Source organism: Gopherus evgoodei, chromosome 10 (assembly GCF_007399415.2).
Source record: "Gopherus evgoodei ecotype Sinaloan lineage chromosome 10, rGopEvg1_v1.p, whole genome shotgun sequence".
Taxonomy (NCBI): domain Eukaryota; kingdom Metazoa; phylum Chordata; order Testudines; family Testudinidae; genus Gopherus; species Gopherus evgoodei.
Window position 1 is genome coordinate 66,409,091 of NC_044331.1, and position 19,343 is coordinate 66,428,433.

At 40.3% G+C, this 19,343-nt stretch overlaps 1 protein-coding gene across 1 annotated transcript in view; it reads left to right on the forward strand.

Annotated features, from left to right (window-relative positions):
* The window catches only part of BMERB1 (bMERB domain containing 1), an 88,563-nt gene extending 74,129 nt beyond the window's left edge, over positions 1-14,434 (forward strand). Inside the window, exons 4-6 of the mRNA XM_030578272.1 lie at positions 6,477-6,591; positions 9,316-9,398; positions 14,201-14,434. Of these exons, the coding sequence (XP_030434132.1) occupies positions 6,477-6,591; positions 9,316-9,398; positions 14,201-14,313 (311 nt within the window). The 3' untranslated portion in view covers positions 14,314-14,434. The remainder of the gene's footprint in view (positions 1-6,476; positions 6,592-9,315; positions 9,399-14,200) is intronic.
* The last annotated feature ends 4,909 nt before the right edge of the window (positions 14,435-19,343 follow it).

The following is a 19,343-nucleotide window of genomic DNA, read 5'->3' on the forward strand; positions in this document are numbered from 1 at the left end:
AGCCTTTCAAAAAGAACAATACAATCCACCTAGAATGACTTAAATAAAAATAAATCACCTCAGGTAAAGCTGAATCCCGTGTTTGTATTTTTAGTTTATCTTAAATAAAAAACGTAGTAATGCTAATTAGGATTGTGTCCAGTGGATAGTAGAACTCAGTGAAGAAAACCGTTCCTGTAATGACATGAGATATTTTAATAAGAATAATATGTGCATTGACTGAGATGTTTTCTTTACCATAGCAATTTGTCCTGTTAACCCCATGCTGTATTATTAAATGCAGCAGATTTGCTTTCCCTTGGCAGGCTCTGGTAATGATAATGCATCAGTGTATTCATGACCCTGTGAACACTGTGTACACTGGATCTAGATTCCACAGTAAGGTTTCCTACGTAAGTTCTGCAGCATAGTGTAATGCCATGTCCCTGTGCGGATCATCAGTAGAGGGGACTGAACCTAAGACTTCTGCATCTAAATATATGAGTGTCCACTGCCCAAGCTAAAAGACTCATCTTTGTCAGCCAAGATTGTAGCAGGCTTCCATATGTGCACTAGACACCACTAGGAGACAGAGTGCCACATTGTGTGAGGGCAGGTTACAACAGCCTTGCTGAATTCAGCTATGAGCTAGAAACTCTGAGGAAGGGGGAAATGCCTAGAAATGCATTAAGAAAATTAGCCTTTTATTTCTTAAATCAAATTATATGCAACAATATAAAATTGATACTGAGGTCAGAAAGGTTTTAAATCAGCTTTGCACTCACTTTGTACAGGTGGAAATGACTTGGCAAGGTGCAAGGTCACAGAGGATCAGGGCTGAGAGGAAAAATCTTGCCCCCTTGTGTGCCAGCTGAAAGTGGAGTTGTCTGGAACTCAATAGCCCATCTTGATTTACAGAGCATAACTGTAATTCTGAATGGGGATTTCTGGCAGCACAAAATCTCCCATAAGTGGAGAGAGAGTCCTCCCCTGACCCCCGTTTGAATTCAGTCCTCTTGGCCCCTTGCTGTAGGGGACATTTTGGAGTAGAAAAGGTGTGGCTTGCACACGCACTGCAACTATATTTGCTGGTGTAATGCCCACTGGTGGGGTGGTGGAGGTGTTACACAAGAGCTCTGCTTAGAGCAGGACTGAGGTTGCTTTAAGTTTTATCAGACTGAAGTGGTTCCCTGACTGTCCCCAGGATCATACATGTGAGGGGAAGAAGAGATAGCAGAAAGTCACTGTTGCCATGTACATCCCCAGTCTGCCAAGCACTGCTGTGGTGCTCCTGGGATTTTGGTCCCTCAGGCAGTGCTTATATGAGAGGTGGGGGAAAAGAAAGGTTTGCAGTACCAGCAAAAAACAGTTTTTTTAAATTGAGCTGGTTTGCTGAGGGACACTCTTTAAACACTGTCTTACCAAACCTGCTGCTCCCATTTTAAGCACCTGGGGCCTAAGCATAAGTCATTAAAAACTCTTAAATAGACTTCCAGGACAACACTGATTCACAATTGCTGCTTATATGTACAAATGTGCCTCATACAAGCCAATAAGTACAACTACGCCAGAAGTATGTATGGGGCCTATAGTACCTTTCAGAAATAATTTACTTTTACCCAACCGTTAGGGTGGGTTTTGAGTCTTCTAGTCATTTGTCCTTTATTTTTCCACTTATCATTGTGAGAAAAACTTCACAGCTAGCAAGCAAGGTAAAAGAGAAGAAAAAACCTTGCCAGAAATGAAACAGCAGGTCAGTCATAAAATAGGAAGCTGATTACATCTACACTTCCCCCCTCTGAGCCCAGTAGACAAATAGCAGCATTTCTCAGTGGGATAAGAAGCTTTCCACGTTTCATGCACATCTAACAAAATACATTCATGTTTCTTCTTTTTTTTCTTCTTGACATTATCTCAGCTACTTTTGCGCCAAACAATTCCTCCAATATTTTGCTAACACATGTATGGGATGAATAGTACCCAAGGGAGAATAATTCAAGCAGAGGTTATTTTGCAAAAGATTGTGAATGCTGCATAGATAACAAGTAAGAATGATCTACTCTTACTAGTGCTCCTGTATTCAAACCTCTCATTTAAACTTCTGTTTACTTATACTTAGGACTACTTTTTCCTAGAAACACCCTCCCACAGCTTAAATTACAAAATCTTAATTAAGTAAAGTTTAATATATGGCAGTTCTTTCTTAGACCTTAGCACACTGTGCACCATGTACCACCCAGCAATCCTTTCTAAGAGTCATATTTGCATATCTGACTATTTAGCATTTCTTTCCAGCAGTGCCAGCTGTTGGCAAATTCACATACAGAATATTTGAATATTAAGAGCAGGCAATGGGATTAAGAAGTATAGGGCTGTTGGCCTTTGCACAGTATTAAATGCTAGCATTGGGATTTTCCCAGCCTAGAGAAACATGGACTAAAGCAATTGTCATGCCTTTTATGTATATTTTGTCTGTGCTGTGTATGAGCCAGCTCATGCTCCCATTGGTTTCAATGGACATATTGCATTGACTTAAATGGGAACAGGAGTAGGCTTTCAGTAAAAGGAAATAGCTGAATAAGGACTGTAGGACCCAGACCTAACACTCAATCTGCATTTACTTGTCAGCAGATCCCCAAAAGGGTGGGGCGGGCGGACAATCTGCATGTGAGTTTATCCCCACAGCTCTCTCCCCTTTCACACCTGGCCTTCCATAAGTGGATCCATGTGTTTTGATCCCACTGATGGCTCTTCACCTGGAGATAGAGAAGATGGTGGTGTTGTAACAATTGGAGCATAGCAGGCCTGCTGCAGTGGTGAGTCCAAGTGAGGAAAGTGGATGGAAGCTTATGAATGGTTCAGTCATCTGTATTAACAAACGGTGTTGGAAAAAGGTAACAAAAGTCCAACTGCAACTGTTACATAACATTGTTTATAAAAATTAGTAAAAGTGAAAAACAGAAAGACTAAGTTAATCTAAACAAAAGGGCTTTACTGATATAATTCAAAGACTGTGTTGAGATCATACCTGGTAAACTAGAAGAGTTGTACTGGAATTTAATAGACTATATGTGATATGTCAGAAGTTAGGTCTGATGGTGAACAAATAATGAGAGGATGGACTATTCTGACCGTTAACCCCTTTTTGAGAGGGCTAAAAAAGAGACTTTGGGGCTGAGTACCTGTGAACTGGCAGGAAATTCCTGAAGGAGGGAAAAGGCCTGTAGGCCTCCATCCCATGCCCCTCCAGGGACTTGGTCCTTCACCTGTGGCCCTAGAAGGTTACTGCATCATCTTCAAGTCCAGACCTTGGCACTTCCTCAGGGTCACTTCGTCATCACCATTCTATAAACCAGAGACACGTGAGATCCTGATTATTTCCCGTTCCCTTGCATGTTCCCCTTTCTTCCCCACTCTTTTCCTCCTATCTTCTCGCTCTCTTGTCTTTCCATGTGATTTGATCTTGAGGTCAGTTGTAGCACATGGCACCAGCACAATCAGATGAGACAGCCCATCCAGCTCTAGCCAGCTCTTGCCCAGCCTGAGATAGACCAGTAGGAGAGGGGCCAAATCAAACAGATGACATCCCAGACCAGGAAATAAGCCAGAGCTCAGAGCAGTGCTGTTGTGGCAGACTTGCCAATCCAAAGCATCTGTCTACGACTGACCTGCAGCTTGGAATTCTCCATCAACAAAAGCTGTATTTTCTCCACCTTTATTAGCCTGTTTCTTCTTCCCCTTCTGTCTGCTGGTCAAAAGCAGAAGTTTTTTTTTTAACCATCCTTCACAATGATGTTTAATGTTGGACAGTGACAGAGTCATGCTAATACTGCTGACTCTTCGGGCCCATTTATTCCAACTCAGTTGATGTAAGTGTCATAATGGTGGCTGGTCCCTACCTTTCAGGATGGGAGAGGGAGGCTCATTGCAACATGGTCCAGCAGTTGTCAGTTTTAAGAATCCTTTTTTATTTTTGCTGAACATGTTAAGATTAAGCATTCATTGACATTATGCCCAAGTATTCCCCCCTCCCCATGCCCATTTTAGGTAACAATAAGGAATCTTTGAAGAACCAACAGAATTTGATAACAACATGCACACTTAATCTTTTGAATAAAATATTATTTTCATAAAAAACTAAAAATACTTCTTGTGAAAAACAAAGTAGCCTTGTTGTGCATTACAAATTGTTTATTTCCTCTTTCACTGGCAAACCATAACATACAGTTCTCGAAGGAATAATGATTTTCCAGCTCTGAAAGCCAACTTTCAAAATGCCTTTATTCCATTTTTTAAAGATGTGGATTTATTGCAGAAATTTCCAGTGGGAAATACAGCTGGAGCCCTTGGGCAAATCATTAAGCTGTAATAAAAAACTCTTTTCAAATGTCTGGATTTTTAGAAGTATTAGGAGCCCTTATAAATTTGGTCAATAAACAAGATATACTGAATGCATCACAATGTAGGTGTGTCCCAGGGACTTTCAATATACTTGACTCAATTTGATGTTTCTCTGAGCTCAGTTCCACAGCTCCACTACTGAAAACAAAAATTCTTGATTTAATGTGAAGCTTTGTTTTCTGCTCATAAACATTTTGAATTCTTTAAGGAAATGTATGGGCTAGGTACCCCTCTGGCTTTCCCATCACTGTTCCAGTTGCTCAGTTTTAGCCCTAGGGAGTTTTGTCTTAACTATATTTGTTTTATACCTTTGAACTATATCTCCCCTAAGCCCTCATATTTACAATGTTAGCATGTGACAGCCAAATCTATCATTCAACAGAAACGATCGTTTTCAGACAATCTAGTCATGATAAATTGGCTCTGGTTTTGCCTGATTAACTAGGACAATATTGATTACACTGGCTTTGAAATGTTGGGTAAATAATAGTTTTATTTAGCTCCACTATAATGTAATAATTCTACTACCTGACTTTTATCAGAGTTGATGTTTTGATGCTGCTGTATGTACCAAATTACACTGAGAGAGGCAGAGCTGACACATAGGTTGCTCCATTTTATCTGAGGCCTGATCACATTCCCATATTAAGTGAATGGGAGTTTTGCCATTATTCTATATCCATTGTGCCCTTACTTAAAAATGCTCTTCTTAAAGAGATTAGGAAAATAAACTCTAAATGGTGCCATGGAGAGATTTCTAGACTGAAAATTTACCAAAGGTTTTAAACTCATGAATGTTTTATTATTAATATCACAGTAGAGCTATTGTGCTAGGCACCGTGCAAACGTGCAGCAAGAGACAGTCTCTGCCCTGAAGGGCTTACCCTTTACATAGACAAGACAGACAAAGAGTGGCAGGGGAAATAGAGATACAGTGACTAGAGCTGGTTAGGAATTTTCTAGTGGAATGATTTTCCAAATAAAATAGCCTTTTGGTAAGATTGAAATTTTTCATTTGGCCAAAAGATTTCAATTTTGCAGAAAATTTGATTTTCCATTAGGCAAATTGAAATGATGGCTCCTCATCTGTCCACCTGGAAGGCTCTTGTCAGTTTCACTTTCTGCCTAAGGGAAAAGCAGGTGGCTGAGCACCCTGGCTCTCCGGCTGAAGCAGCTGTGGAGAGCCTGGGTGCGCAGCCTCTGGCTGCCTGTCTTGAAGACTCTTGTCAATTTCTCTTTCTGCCTGCAGGTCGAAAGTGAAGTTGCCAAGAGCCTTTCATGGAAGTACCCAAAAAATTCCCCTGTAATTCTCCCCAAACAATATTTTTCTGGAAATCCCCTCCCATGAAAATTTTGCACTTTTAACTTTTCAGCCTGATTTGGGAAAAATGGAAAAACATGTTTTTCAAAACATGAAGATTTTCACAGTCGGAGATTTCTATTTTCTGGCTAGTCATAACAATGATTTGTCCAACACCACACTGCAGCTCAGTGAGAGTGCTGGTAGCCAAACTCACATCTCCTCACAACTCCAGTGTCCTAGTGGTAGGACAGCTGGGCAACCAGCTGTGGCTGGAACAGGTGTTGGAGCAGGAGCAGGAGCAAGCACTGACTGAAGCCAGGGTCAGAAACAGGAGCATCCTGGAGCAGAAGCAGTCTGTCAGAATAACCAGGGAGTAGGGAGCATCCTCAACAAGGTATCAACATTGGACTACAGTGCCTTGCTTTCATTATGAGCCTATATACTTTCCTTGGGATCACCTTTCCAGATCCTGGAAATTATCTCAAATGAACACAATTTACTGATTAACCTTATGTATTTGCACTGAAAAAAATGTTTCCCTTTCTCACTATATCCATTCACTCCTGATCCTTTCGGTAAAGAGTGGATTGTTGCCTTGTGGTTTCAGGAGAAGCAGGGAAGAATATTTACCAAATAATAAAATGTCTTGAATATTATGGCATGGAAAATTATGACCCTGGATCATGCCCTGCTCTCCTGCTGTAAATCTGGACAAAGGCCATTGACTTTCATTGGTCAAATGTTAGAAATCCGAGTACCTAACCCTTGTCTTATTCTTTCTGTTTTTGATCAGAAAAAGAAAAAACAAAAATGCAGAAACAAAGAGAGGATGAATTGATTCAGAAGATCCATAAACTGGTGCAAAAAAGAGATTTTCTTGTAGATGATGCAGAGGTGGAGAGATTAAGGTAAGGATTGAAAGTGCCTGAATTTGTTTCAGAAACTTAGCAGGCCAAATAGAGTACCTGATACACTTTGGTGTCTTCAAACACTGCATGAGGCTAAACGCCTCTCTCTGGCACCACATGAAATGCATTCAAACTGGATCACTATGTCTCTTTCTCTCTCTATTTCATAATTTTACTTAATCTTCTGATCACGGCTACCAAGGATTAATGTCCCTTTGAATTTATTACAAGAAAATATCTGAGCCCTTTACTGTTATGAAAAAAGCTGGGCTGTACCCACTCAGGCCTGGCCTACACTAAAATTTAGATTCGCCTAGCTATGTTGCTCAGAGCTCAGAAAAAGTTTGCACCTTGAACACCGCAGTTATGTTGACCTAACTCCTGGTGTAGACACGGGTAGATGTTCAGAAGAATTCTTCCGTCGCCCTAGCTACTGCTTCTCAGGTTATATGCCCACAGTAGAAACACTACAGCAGCATAGCTCTGGTGCTACAACTGCACCACTATAGTTCGGTAGAACAGACACCACCTACTACAGCGATGGGAGAGGTTCTTCTGTCACTGAAGTAAACCCAATTCTCTGAGAGGCAGTACCTAGGTCGATGGAAGAATTATTTCATTGACCTAGCGCTGCCTATACTGGGGCTTAGATTAGCATAACTACATATCTCATGGGTGTGAATTTTTGACACCCCTAAGTGATGTAGTTGGTCAAGCTAACTTTCTAGTGCAGACCAGCCCTCAGAGAGATGGAAGGAAAAACTTTTTCAATTGATGTAAAAAATGTCTACACTATGGTACTAGAATGGCACAGCTGCAGAATTCTTCTGTCAGCTTAGCTACTGCCTCTCTCAGGGAGGTGGATTACCTATGTCGACAGAAGAGTCCATCCTGTCTGTCTAGATAGTGTTTTCTCTGAAGTGCAGTGGCAGTGCAGCTGCAGCTGTGCCACTGTAACATTTCAAGTGCAGATAAGCCCTTAGTTCCGTGTATGAAGCATGAAGCATCATATATAGCCAGAGAATATAAAAGCCTCAAAAAAGTCATTCTGCTAGACTACTGAATATACAGGCAATACAGCTGAAAATGCATTAGTGCTCTCTATTGCTCACTTGCAACGTTTATTGGTACTTTTACTTTAATTAATCTGATTTTTCTACACTAAACTGAAATACTTCTTAATCATTTTTATTGAAAAAATGGAATAATAATGAAAATTCCATAAGTGCTAAAGGCTAGCAAAGTGATGTTAATTTCCTTAGGGCCTGATCCTGCCATCCTCACACAACCACAACACTAGTTAACTTTAATGAGAGTTCTCATAGCATGAGACAATAAAATAAAAATCTTCACTTAGACAGGCTTTTAAAGATAGAGAGCATTAAAACACATCATAATGTTCCTTGGCTATTTTTTCTAGGAGCCTGGTGTAGTGGTTAGAACAGGAGTGGGCAAACTTTTTGGCCTGAGGGACACATCTAGGTCAGTAAATTGTATGCAGGGCCATGAATGTAGGACTGGGACAGGGGGTTGGGGTGCAGGAGGAAGTGTGGGGTGCAGGAAGGGGCTCAGGGCAAAGGATGCAGAAGGGGGCTCAGGGCAGGGGTTTGGGGTGCAGGGTGTGGCAGGGGGCTGGGGGCTCAGCGCAGGAAGTTGGGGTGCAGGAAGGGTTCAGGGTATAGCAGGGAGATCAAGGCAGGGAGTTAGGGGGCTCAGGGTAGGAGGTTGAGGTGCGAGGTGTAGGAGGGATTTGGGATGTGGGCTCCAGCCTGGCACCACTTACCTCGAGTGGCCTCAGGATGGTAGCAGCACTCAGGGGGGCTAAGGCAGGCTCCCTGCCTGCCCTGGCCCCGCACCACTCCTGCAAGTGGCCAGCCTGTCCGGCAGTGGCTCCTGGAGGGGGGGTGGAGCAGGCAGCTCTGCCGCACACTGCCCTCACCTGTGGATACCACCCCCAAAGCTCCCATTGGCCACAGTTCCCTGTTCCCGGACAATGGGAGCTGTGGGGGGTGGTGCCTGCAGGCAGGGGCAACCCACAGAGCCCTCTGTCCTTCCCTCTCCCAGGGGCCACAGGGACATGGTGCCAACTGCTTCTGGTGGTGCGGGACCAGGGCAGGCAAGAAGCCTGCCTTAGTGCCACTGCGCCATGGGGCTGGCAATCCCATGGGCTGGATTTAAAGTCCTGATGGGCCAGATCTGGCCCGTGGGCCATAGTTTGCCCTCCCATGGGTTAGAAAGTGGGAACTGGGATTACAGACAATTGGGTTTGGTTTTTAGTTTTGACATTGATTCGCTGTGTGACCTTTTCAAGCCATTTAACTTCTCTGTGCCTTGGTTTTCCTACTGGTATAGGCCCTGATTCACCCAAGCATGTGCTTTACTTAAGTGCTTTGCTGAATGAAGGGCATAGTGGAGCTAATACTTGCCTATCTCTCAGGATTAAGCAGTGAGCATTAGAATGAAATCCCAGTCCCACTGAGGTCAATGAGAGTTTTGCCACTGACTTCAATAGGACCAGGATTTCTCTCTCAATTCATTAAGTTTCTAATGAGCTTTGAGATCTTTTAGATGAAAAGTTCTAAATAAGAGCAAAGAAGTATTACTGCTATTAATAAGATTCTTACGGCTCTTGCCTTTACACAAGGGGCTGTTTCTCTTAGTTACGTAGAAATCGCTGCTTTTTCTTCCACAACTTTTTTTTCCTCTCTCTTTTTGCACCAACAGAGAGCAAGAGGAAGACAAGGAGATGGCTGAATTCCTGCGGATCAAATTAAAACCCTTAGACAAAGTAACACGATCTCCTTCCAGTGAGTTTAACATTTAAAAACAAATGGGAAAGAAAAAAGTCTTTGAAAAACTCTGGCAAGGAAGGGGATAGATTTTCAAAAGCACAGAGGGCAGCTAGACATCCAACTCCCACTGAAAGTGAATGAAAGGTGGGCTTTTGCTCCCAATTGTGTCTCTGAAAATCTCCCCAAAACAGCTTAGACCAAAATGAGCTAATATAAAAATATAAATCCCCCCCCACTCCCCACCAAAAACAAACAAAAAAAAAACCACATGAAATGCCAGCTTCTGTTTCTAGCTATTTCAGCTGAGATTTTGAAAACCACCTAGTGAACTTGGATTTCCAATTCTCATCAACATTAAATCCATATGTGCTAGGTGACACCTCTCTTGCTAGTAAAAAGAGTGTGTTTTTCAATCATGTTAGTTCAATCAACTGAGCTTAACATGATTTAAAAAAAATCCTGTTAAAATGAAGATTACTGTGCTTGAAACCATTTTATCTAGCTGCCTTTCTGCCTTTGAGGAGTCTAGAGTTTTAACTACTGCTAGCATGACTTCCTATGTGATAGTGACAGTTAGTCTATATCTTAATGATGGTTAACTGGGCTTTTCAGTCAGATAAAGCCAACTTGCTTGAGATAATACAATTGAAAGACCCACCTTTTTGTCTATCAAGACAGGAACTACACAGGTTGGAAAGTATCTTGAAAATCTTATACACTACAATACCAGGTGTACTAGGGATATGGGTGTAATATGCTCCAGGTTTCTAGACAGGACTTTGTAACAACCCAAGAAGGGACTGCTATCAGAGAAGTCTTCCTGGGCTTTACACTAAGCCCAGTGCATGCTGGAACAGGATGTTCTGAGTTTAGAACTCAGTCCTACTCCCATTCAGGTCAATTGCAAAACTGGAGCACATTTCTGGGTTAGTCCAAGGATGGATGAGTGAAGCTCTTTCCAGTTTTACTTACCCTTTGTTAAGAAACTCTCTAAAGCTGTTCTTGTCTCATAGATGTATTTCCCGGTCTTAAACTTGTTTTATCTAACTCTGCTCTTTAGTTTTACTACAGAGACAAGGTGGGTGAGGTAATATCTTTTATTGGATCAACTTCTGTTGGTTAAGGAGACAAGCTTTCAAACTACACAGGGCTCTTCGTCTGAACCTGTGTATCTTGAAAGCTTGTCTCTCTCACCAACAGAAGTTGGTCCAATAAAAGATATTACCTCACCCACCTTGTCTCTACACAGATACAACACTGCAAGCATTAGTCTTACTGTCCAGTTTACACTGCTTTTACCACCATATATCTCCTTATCTAGGGCATGTTTGCCTTATGTTATATTTTCTGAGATGCATGTTAGTTTATCTTCTGCCAAAAGCAATGGCTGAGTTTCCTATTCTATAGTAGTTGTCTTTACTCTTCATGTTTTTCTGACAAGAATCTGACATATATTTGGAGAGTGATCATGACTTTAAACTTATCATATGGTTCTTCTAAGAAGGTATGGATTACAAACCACATGCGTTAATGTTATTTGTTTCTTCCCCCACAACTGGTTTCTATATTTGTAGCTGTCCAAGGTATATGCATTTTCCCTACACTTGGATAGGTTTTGTTTCCTTACTTGCTGTCCATTAAACCCCTATCAGAAAAACACTTCTAATATGTTCTTAACTGTAAAACCTACTCAAGTTCCATTGACTTCAATGCACATGCTTAAGTGTTTTACTGAATTAGGCCCTTATTCAACAGAATTATGTTGAAAGAGTGAATCTCCAATTTTTCCATATAGTTGCATTCTTACTCTCTTGGGTTCCTTGATGAGTTAATCTGTCAGTTCTATAGTTCATGTCTGTTTTAATCTTCACTTTCAAATAGGAAGGAAAGGTCCTCAAATTAACAAATTTTGGAAAATACTCTCTAGTGGCCTGATCCAAAACCAACTGAAGCCAATGGAAAGGCTTCCATTGACATAATGGGCTTTAGATCAGGTCCCAGTCAAGGTGCAAAAAGTTTTAGAGCAAGGATTCTCATGTATATCTTAACAGAGAGATGGCTGCAAAGGCCAACTGCCCATTATATCATGCTATGCAGCATTTTTATCTTATTTTCATCAATAGGAAAAGATGATTCCTCTTTATTAACTGAATAATATGTAAAGAGGAACTGGAGTAAAGCATGAAGGTTCTGAGTGTCTGACAAAACCATATAACTTGGGCACCATCATTACCTACAGAATCACATAAGGAAGATATGAAGGAGAGATTTAATTGCTGATAAATCTGGCTTTTTTAAAATATACCATAGTTTCAATGAAAATACAATAAATTTAAGTGCCAGCCACTGATGTTCTTCCTGAGTCCAACAAAGGGAAAGTGCTGTTGTCAGGGTTCTTTCCCCACGCTGAACTCTAGGGTACAGATATGGGGACCTGCATGAAAGACCCCGTAAACTTATCTCTACCAGATTAGGTTAAAAACTTCCAAGGCACAAATTCTTCCCTTGTCCTTGGAACGGTATCGCTGCCACCACCAAGTGAGTTAGACAAAGATTTAGGAAAAGGACCACTTGAAGTTCCTGTTTCCCCAAACTATCCCTCCAAAACCTCTTCACCCCCATTTCCTGGGGAGGCTTGAGAGCAAACAAAGTGAGCACAGACCAGCCCCTTTGGTTTTTAGGACACTAAACACTAACCAGGTTCTTAAAAGCAGAACTTTATTATAAGGAAAAAGTAAAAGAAGCACCTCTGTAAAATCAGGATGGAAGGTAATCAGATTCAAAACACAGAGGAATCCCCTTTAGGCAAAACTTTAAAGTTACAAAAAAAAAAACCAGGAATAAACCTCCCTCTTAACCTAGGGAAATTCACAAGCTAAAACAAAAGATAATCTAACGCATTTCCTTCCTTACTTACAATTTCAAATCTTAGATGCTTAGTTCAGGTATGGCTTTAGGAGCTGTATTTTCCCTGCCCTGGTTCCTTGCTGTCCCAGAGAGAACACACAAAGAGAGCACAAAACAAAAACCTTCCCCCACAGATTTGAAAGTATTTTCTTCCCTTTTGGTCAGGTGCCAACCAGGTTATTTGAGCTTCTTAACCCCTTACAGGCAAAAGAGGAATTTTATGCTACCCTTAACAGTATGTTTATGACAGCTGTATATGAACATTCCAAATCCACAGACTCTTCCACTAGCCCAAAGATTTATCCCTTTTCAGCATCCTGGCTTATTTATACACATTGGGAGATATTGAGGATAAAATTGACCAATATCAGTTCCAGCAACATTTTTATTCAGCAGAGAACAATCCAGGCTGTCAAGCAAGCTATTGTGAGCATCTGATATATGGAAGCCCTGGAATCTCACAAAATAGAGCCACTGAGGAAAGTAGAAGATGACCCAATCTCAGGAGGAGTGGGAGATAGTATTAAATACAGAAGCAGCTGGGTTCCAAGTTAGGTTGGAGATTCATTCTAATAGAAACAGATGAGGGTTTAATGGATTGATCTGCTGTAGGTGCCAAACCTGATCCTAAAGGGAGTAAGTGTGGAAAAGTGGCAGCACAGTCTTACATGGAGGTGCAGTTGTAGATGAGAAAACTAGCGTAAAAGAGTTCTGTATCTGAAAAGGGCATTTCCCTCACATTACCACTTTACACTTGTGAATCCCAAAGGATAGAAATCTTGCTGAAGTGGATTTACAGCAGGGATGTGAATAGGCCCTGATGTTCAAGTATAAGTTTGAGAAGACCTTTTAAAATGTGTTGCTAATTATTTAACCTATTTTAGTCCTGGTGATTGTGACTCACCTCCCTTGGTAGTTCTCTCCTCCTTGTCTTTCTTTTTATGCATTGTATTGTTTTAAATTAAATGTTATTGGTAATGATATTTCTTTCTCCCTGTAAAAGAATATCCATCTTTTGTCCTAATGATTGTGACATACAGGTCCATAAAGAGAATTCAAAATATCATGATATTCATGGTAGTCAGTTGTACATATCCCCAGTACATGGGTCTGATACAAGAAGCTGACTTTGTGTGGAAGGGGATTGGCAATGGAATATAAAGCCTTTTGCCTTTAGAGTTAATTTGAATCTGACATAGGTTGTCAGTGGCTGAAAGCTAGTCCCATCTGATGACCATTTGTTGGACAAAGCAAAATGAGGTTCTTCACAAAACTTGTACCGGGCATCACAAAACCACCAGGACAACTGGTACCAAACTGATACCAAAGGTATCAGTCTCTGAGGGCTGAATGGATCAGGGAACTTGGTCAGTGGAGTTATACTGATTTACACCCACTGAGGAGCTGATCCTCTCACATTCTAGATCTGGCTGTGGACCAAGGCACTTGGACAGAGTAGTGAGGGGAACTTATACTGCTGCAGCCCACTCATTACCTTACTGTAACAGAATACGTCAGTCTCCAGGGCTGCCAGATAGTTTCCACTGATTCCTTGGACTCCGTCTCAGAGTAGTGGGTGTAGTCTGGAGTTCCCTGCTTAGTTTCCCTTTCTTGTTCCCCCATTTTAACCATATGATTTACATCTAAATCCCCCATTTTCAGTTTGATGTCTGGATTCTGTGGCCCCTCTCTCAGCTGAGTGGGCAGGCCTTCTGTTCCTTTTGTGGGATCAGTCATCACATAGGCTAGTATCTTTCAACATCACTAAGAACATTGTTTAAAGAATGTAAAATAAACTCAATCTAGAAGGTAGGCCTGTGTGATACTGCAGAATACTGTGTGCTGAAAGCAGAAGGAAATAATTTGGTCTAACTCTAGCTTTTAATGGTGTCCTGTTCTGAATGTCACAGGTACCCCAGCAGAAAAGAAGGCAGAACCTCCTCCAAGCAAGCCCACCGTTGCCAAAACAGGAATAGCTATTATTAAAGATTGTTGTGGGGCCACGCAATGCAACATCATGTAACTCCAGTCTCTCTACCAATTGTATCTGTCTTTTTTTCAAATGTTTTTATTGGATAAAACTGTAGGGTGAAAGGATTTTAAAGCATCCCGATAGTTGAATCAAGAAATACTGTAAACATTACAGTAATTGTTAACATCCATGAGAAACTTTAGCTGCCAACTATTATAAAAAGACAATACATCCCCTAATTCTGTCTTCAAGATTAAAAATAATAAACATAAAAGGTGAAGTTTTGGGTACTCAAAAGATAGCAATACATAAAATAGTGGTTTCAAAACTAAGGGAAAAACAATTAGGTCTGATACTTTGATGTTTCACATTTCAATTGGTATGCAGATGAACACATGTAAAATATAGTTGTCCCTTTACTAGCTGTCAATAAGATGGTGCATCTGTGTGACTAGTGTACCATATTATAGGTGTATGTTGTGATGGGTGTAAGTAGTTAAATGAATGTGTTCTGATGTGAAAACATGGGGCTTTAAAAAAGATGATTGAATGTTCCTAAAAGAAAAATGTCTTTCAAGCTGAACAACTGTTTCTTAATACTGGATAAGCAAAACACTACATATAAACCCACAGGAAATAATAGTTACAGCAGGGGAAACCAATAAAAAATATCAGTGAGTTATGTAACTAAAGGTAGATGTTAAACACTTCTGAAAGAGCTGAAGCACCGTTTAGTTCAGATTCAGGGATGTAAACATTCAAAATAATATAAAAACCAAACTGCCTGAGCTGTATTGGTCCTATATGTAGCATCTGCATCTCCAAACAACCTGTTTCACTGTCACAGACTCTTTTCAAGAACCATACTACGAGAAGACTAAAGAGCAGCAGGGCAGCAGGCCTAAGAAACAAAGAACATATGTTACTTCAAAATGTTCCTTAGGGATCAGAAATAAGTGAGGAAAAATATTAAAGTTTTTCTCGAGACACCAGCAGCACTTTAAATATTTTAATCAAAGTACTATATGGATGTGCATGTGTGCTGACATATAGCTTCAAATTCACCTCTGGATCTGTCAGAATTTGGTGTATCTATATTTAGGTCAGGTTGGTTGCAGGGTCAGTACAAAATGTTCATCAAAGCAGAGAATTGTTTATAATCTGAATAAACTTTAAGGAAAATGCACATGAAAAAAATCAGTCAGACTGTGGACAATCAAATAACCCCCCTATAGTTTCCGATACCTTCTCATTGCTTTGGACCAGTCCCTCATTCTCTATCGTGCAGTGTCTTAACATAAATATTGGATGGTTATATTATATTATATATATTATTAACAGGGGTGAGGAAGAATGTAAGTAGTGTTAGGAGTGGGACTTGCTCAAGAAGTGCCAAATTTAAGGTCTGAGAGAGGAATCAGCTGTTTCATATACTTCTTTGTGTATACTGGTGTCAGGAAAGCTGGGTGTCCTGAATAATAGGCTAATCACAAGGTTGCAACTGATAGAGAGGACTTGGAGACTGGGGTGGGTGGGTAGTATGAGTATTTAGACTTTCTGTCCTTGGTCAAGATAAGAGAAATTGCTGGGGATTCACATCTGGAATCCAAACCCACATCTGGAAGGTCAGATTCTGTTGAGGGATGGGGAGAAATCAGCAGGATTTTCCAGATGGGAGGTGGGCCTGGACAGCAAATTCAATTAAAGGACAGCCCCAAAACAGACCTTTGTGTGACTGGGCATTCGTAATTGGGATACCTCTCCACAGTAGTGGCAGTAAAACACCTTATTACAATTAAATTAAAAAGAACAAGCACAGCAAAGAGAGCTAAGCATCTATGAACGTGGCTGTAATCAGGCATTTGCAATTGGTGTCTTGAGGGAACAGAACTGAAGTATCAGTAATGAAAGTGATCCTTTCTTTTTCAGAATTTACAAATCAGATCAGCTAGAAGGTCTGTTTTATCTACTTTTGTATTACTTGGGTTGAGTAAGGCATAGAAGTTGAGTGACTTGTCCAGTGTTAATCAGTGGCTCATTTAGAAGTAGAATCAAGGATCCTGAGGGCCACAAGTCTTGCAATGAATTACTAGATGGTGCATAGTCAGATTTTTCACAGCCTTACTCTACACTCCCCTAAAGTCAGTAGAGAGTTCACATTTGGACTCCAAACCCAAGCACTTAGGCTTTGATGCTTGTGCAAATACCACCCCATTTTCTTTGAAAACTGGACTCATACAGTATATATTTCAAGTGAGAGTTCATAGCCATTTAGCTCCTCAAAGTTAGTAAGAGTCATGTGGCTAAAACCCATCACACAATATCTTGGAAACATAATTCCTTCCATGACTACAGCTTTTTAAAAGATACTTAGCTGACATTTTCAAAAGCGATTAATGATTTTAGATGCCTCAGTTTTGGGGGGCCCCAACTTGAGACATTTAACAGAGCCTGCTTGGTTGGTAATTTCTGAAAATCATGTTGCATAAGGTGTGTCAAGTTGGGCACCCAAAATCATTAGTCACCTCTGAAAACCTTGGCCATTTATTACCATTTGTATCAAGTTAAATACCAACATATCAGAAAAATCATCAAAGTTCAAGAGAGGAAAGACATGTTAAAACATCAAGTATATCTGTCCAGGGACAATTGCTACACTACAGCTACACTAGGTTACAGTTTGTGAAGGATTTTGCAGTCCCAAAACACCACAGAAAATGATGAAACTCTACAGCAAAGTAGAGATAAATGTGTTTCCAAATAAACAAAGATGTAGTGTTATCTAAAACATTTGTTACTTTTCTTCAAGCTACCAAGAGCAATGAGTGGTTGTGAACTAGAGTAGGATGTACATGTCTTGTGCACAGTCTCCTTCCAGAAAAGTTAGGTTAGCTTTGTGCAAAAAAAGAATAATTTTGTAAATTCACATAGTTTGTGAAAGAAATCTGAAGGGCTCTATTCCAATGAAAAAATGCACAATCTCCCACAGATTTCACTCCATAGAAATCAGTAAAAAGGAGCCACTTCCATGACTTTTCCCTTGAACTAAGCACTGCAGAAGTATAATTTGACATGTCCCAGAAAGATGCAGAAACCAAAACAATTCCCAGCCCTGCGTTCAACCTCGGTCATTTGCAAGGTGAGGGAGAGAAGGGGACAAGGGAGGTAAAGACCTCGGTATCCAGTGTACCATGCAAGATTTATTTTTTATATAGTATATGACATTGACCCTTCCTGAATCAGAGATAAAAGCCCACCTTGGCCAGAATGGTTTAACAGCAGCCAGGGGAAGGTGTAAAGTCCATCAGAGGCTGCAAGAGTCTATGCTGTCTACACTGACTGGTGTTTTCACTAGGGAAGTCCATTACCGGTTCTACCTGCAGTCCAGTGCTGTGTGTTCTCAGGATCCAGCTATATAGCGGTCCTAAAATGACATACCATGGTGGACCGCAGATAACACATGGGGAAGGAGGAATGATGATGAGGTCAAGAGATATTGTTAGAGGATACTGCTGCTGCTTCTATATTATTTTACCACCTCTGTTTTTGCGGCTGTAGGAATCACAGCAAAATGGTATGTGCTAATGAATTAAGAGTTTAGTTTATTTTACTCCTACATTTGGAGTAATAGTGTTCCAGAATTTGTAAGAAATATCTAACAATAACTGATTTTATTATCAGATTAATTCAACTCATCTTAACTGAATTTATAGGAACAGGAGATCAGAAAGATGCAAAGATAAAGAGAGACATTTTTTCCCAAATTACAGTGAACCAATTCAATCCAACTCCAGAGAAACTTCTCCTACACAACTCTCCTTGTAGGCTGGAAGTGACAATAATATACTAAACCAAGATATATTGGGTATGTACAATACATATTAAATAGATTACACCATCCAAACCCTAATCTTACTAGGAGAACAAGATATTGTTAACTAATAGCTACTGGTAGCTGACACAGTTAACCCTTTCATAGGTGTCACCCTTAACAGAAGGATATTAATTTTTTACACATGAATACTTCTAGGCCATCATCCAAACCCACACAATTACATCCTGAACAGCAATGTATGCAAAAGAGGAAAAGTTATGGAATGGCTATATCTTTTTGTGGTAAATGGAGCCCTATGTGTTTTATTTGGTTGGTGCTCAAAAGTTTATATATGATTGTCAAGCTTTGTTCACACTTCATATTTTCCCAAATGGGCTTAAAAACCTTTCTGCAAATCAGTTAAATGGACACAGTCAGTGAGATGTTTCTTTCCTCTGACCTATTTTTCCAGTATGTTATCCAGTTTGACCCTGAGCCATGCTGCTTGGAGTTAAAAAAAAAAATTAACATTGTTTTGAACTAATAAAGCGCAGAACGACTGGGTTACTTGATAGGTTGAATTTTGAACGGAAAGGTGTTTTTTTCACCTTACAAACACATCTGTTTGTTTTGTATTAATTGCAACTTTGTGTCCTGATTCTATAACTGACTTGTGTGTGATCTTCAATAGGAGTTTCATGTGTAGAGCAGCTACAGAATTAGGCTTATGGGAAGTGAGATCCCATACGGAAGCGCTGTTTTTAAGCTATTCATCCTTTACTCTGTAATGGGTAATGTGGAATCATAACTCTAAATCCAAACACCTTGAGATCTAGTGGAATTTAGATCCACCTCTGAAATTCACAGATGTCTCTTTTCTGTATAGTTGGCCAAACCAAAATCCTGAATCAACCACTCAGGAAATTTGAAGAAGTTAGCTTCATATCCAGAATTCACTTCTGGGCCTCTTCTTTACAACACACAGGGCTGAATCAAATCTCTGGATCTGAACACACCCACGTATCAGGGAAATTTAGATCTGCATTCCAACTTTATGGTTTAGACTCAGCCGAAAAATTAGGCTAACTAGAGAATGATTATTTATCGCAGGTAAGAAATGTGTAGCTTCTAAAAATGTCACAGACTTTGTTTAAGGGAAATATGGGGTTGAGTGTGTAAGTGTTGGGGTGTTTTGATATCCAATTAATATGTATTTCTAAGCAGGACTCTACTGAGTCTTGCATCAAAACATGAAACCACATTACTG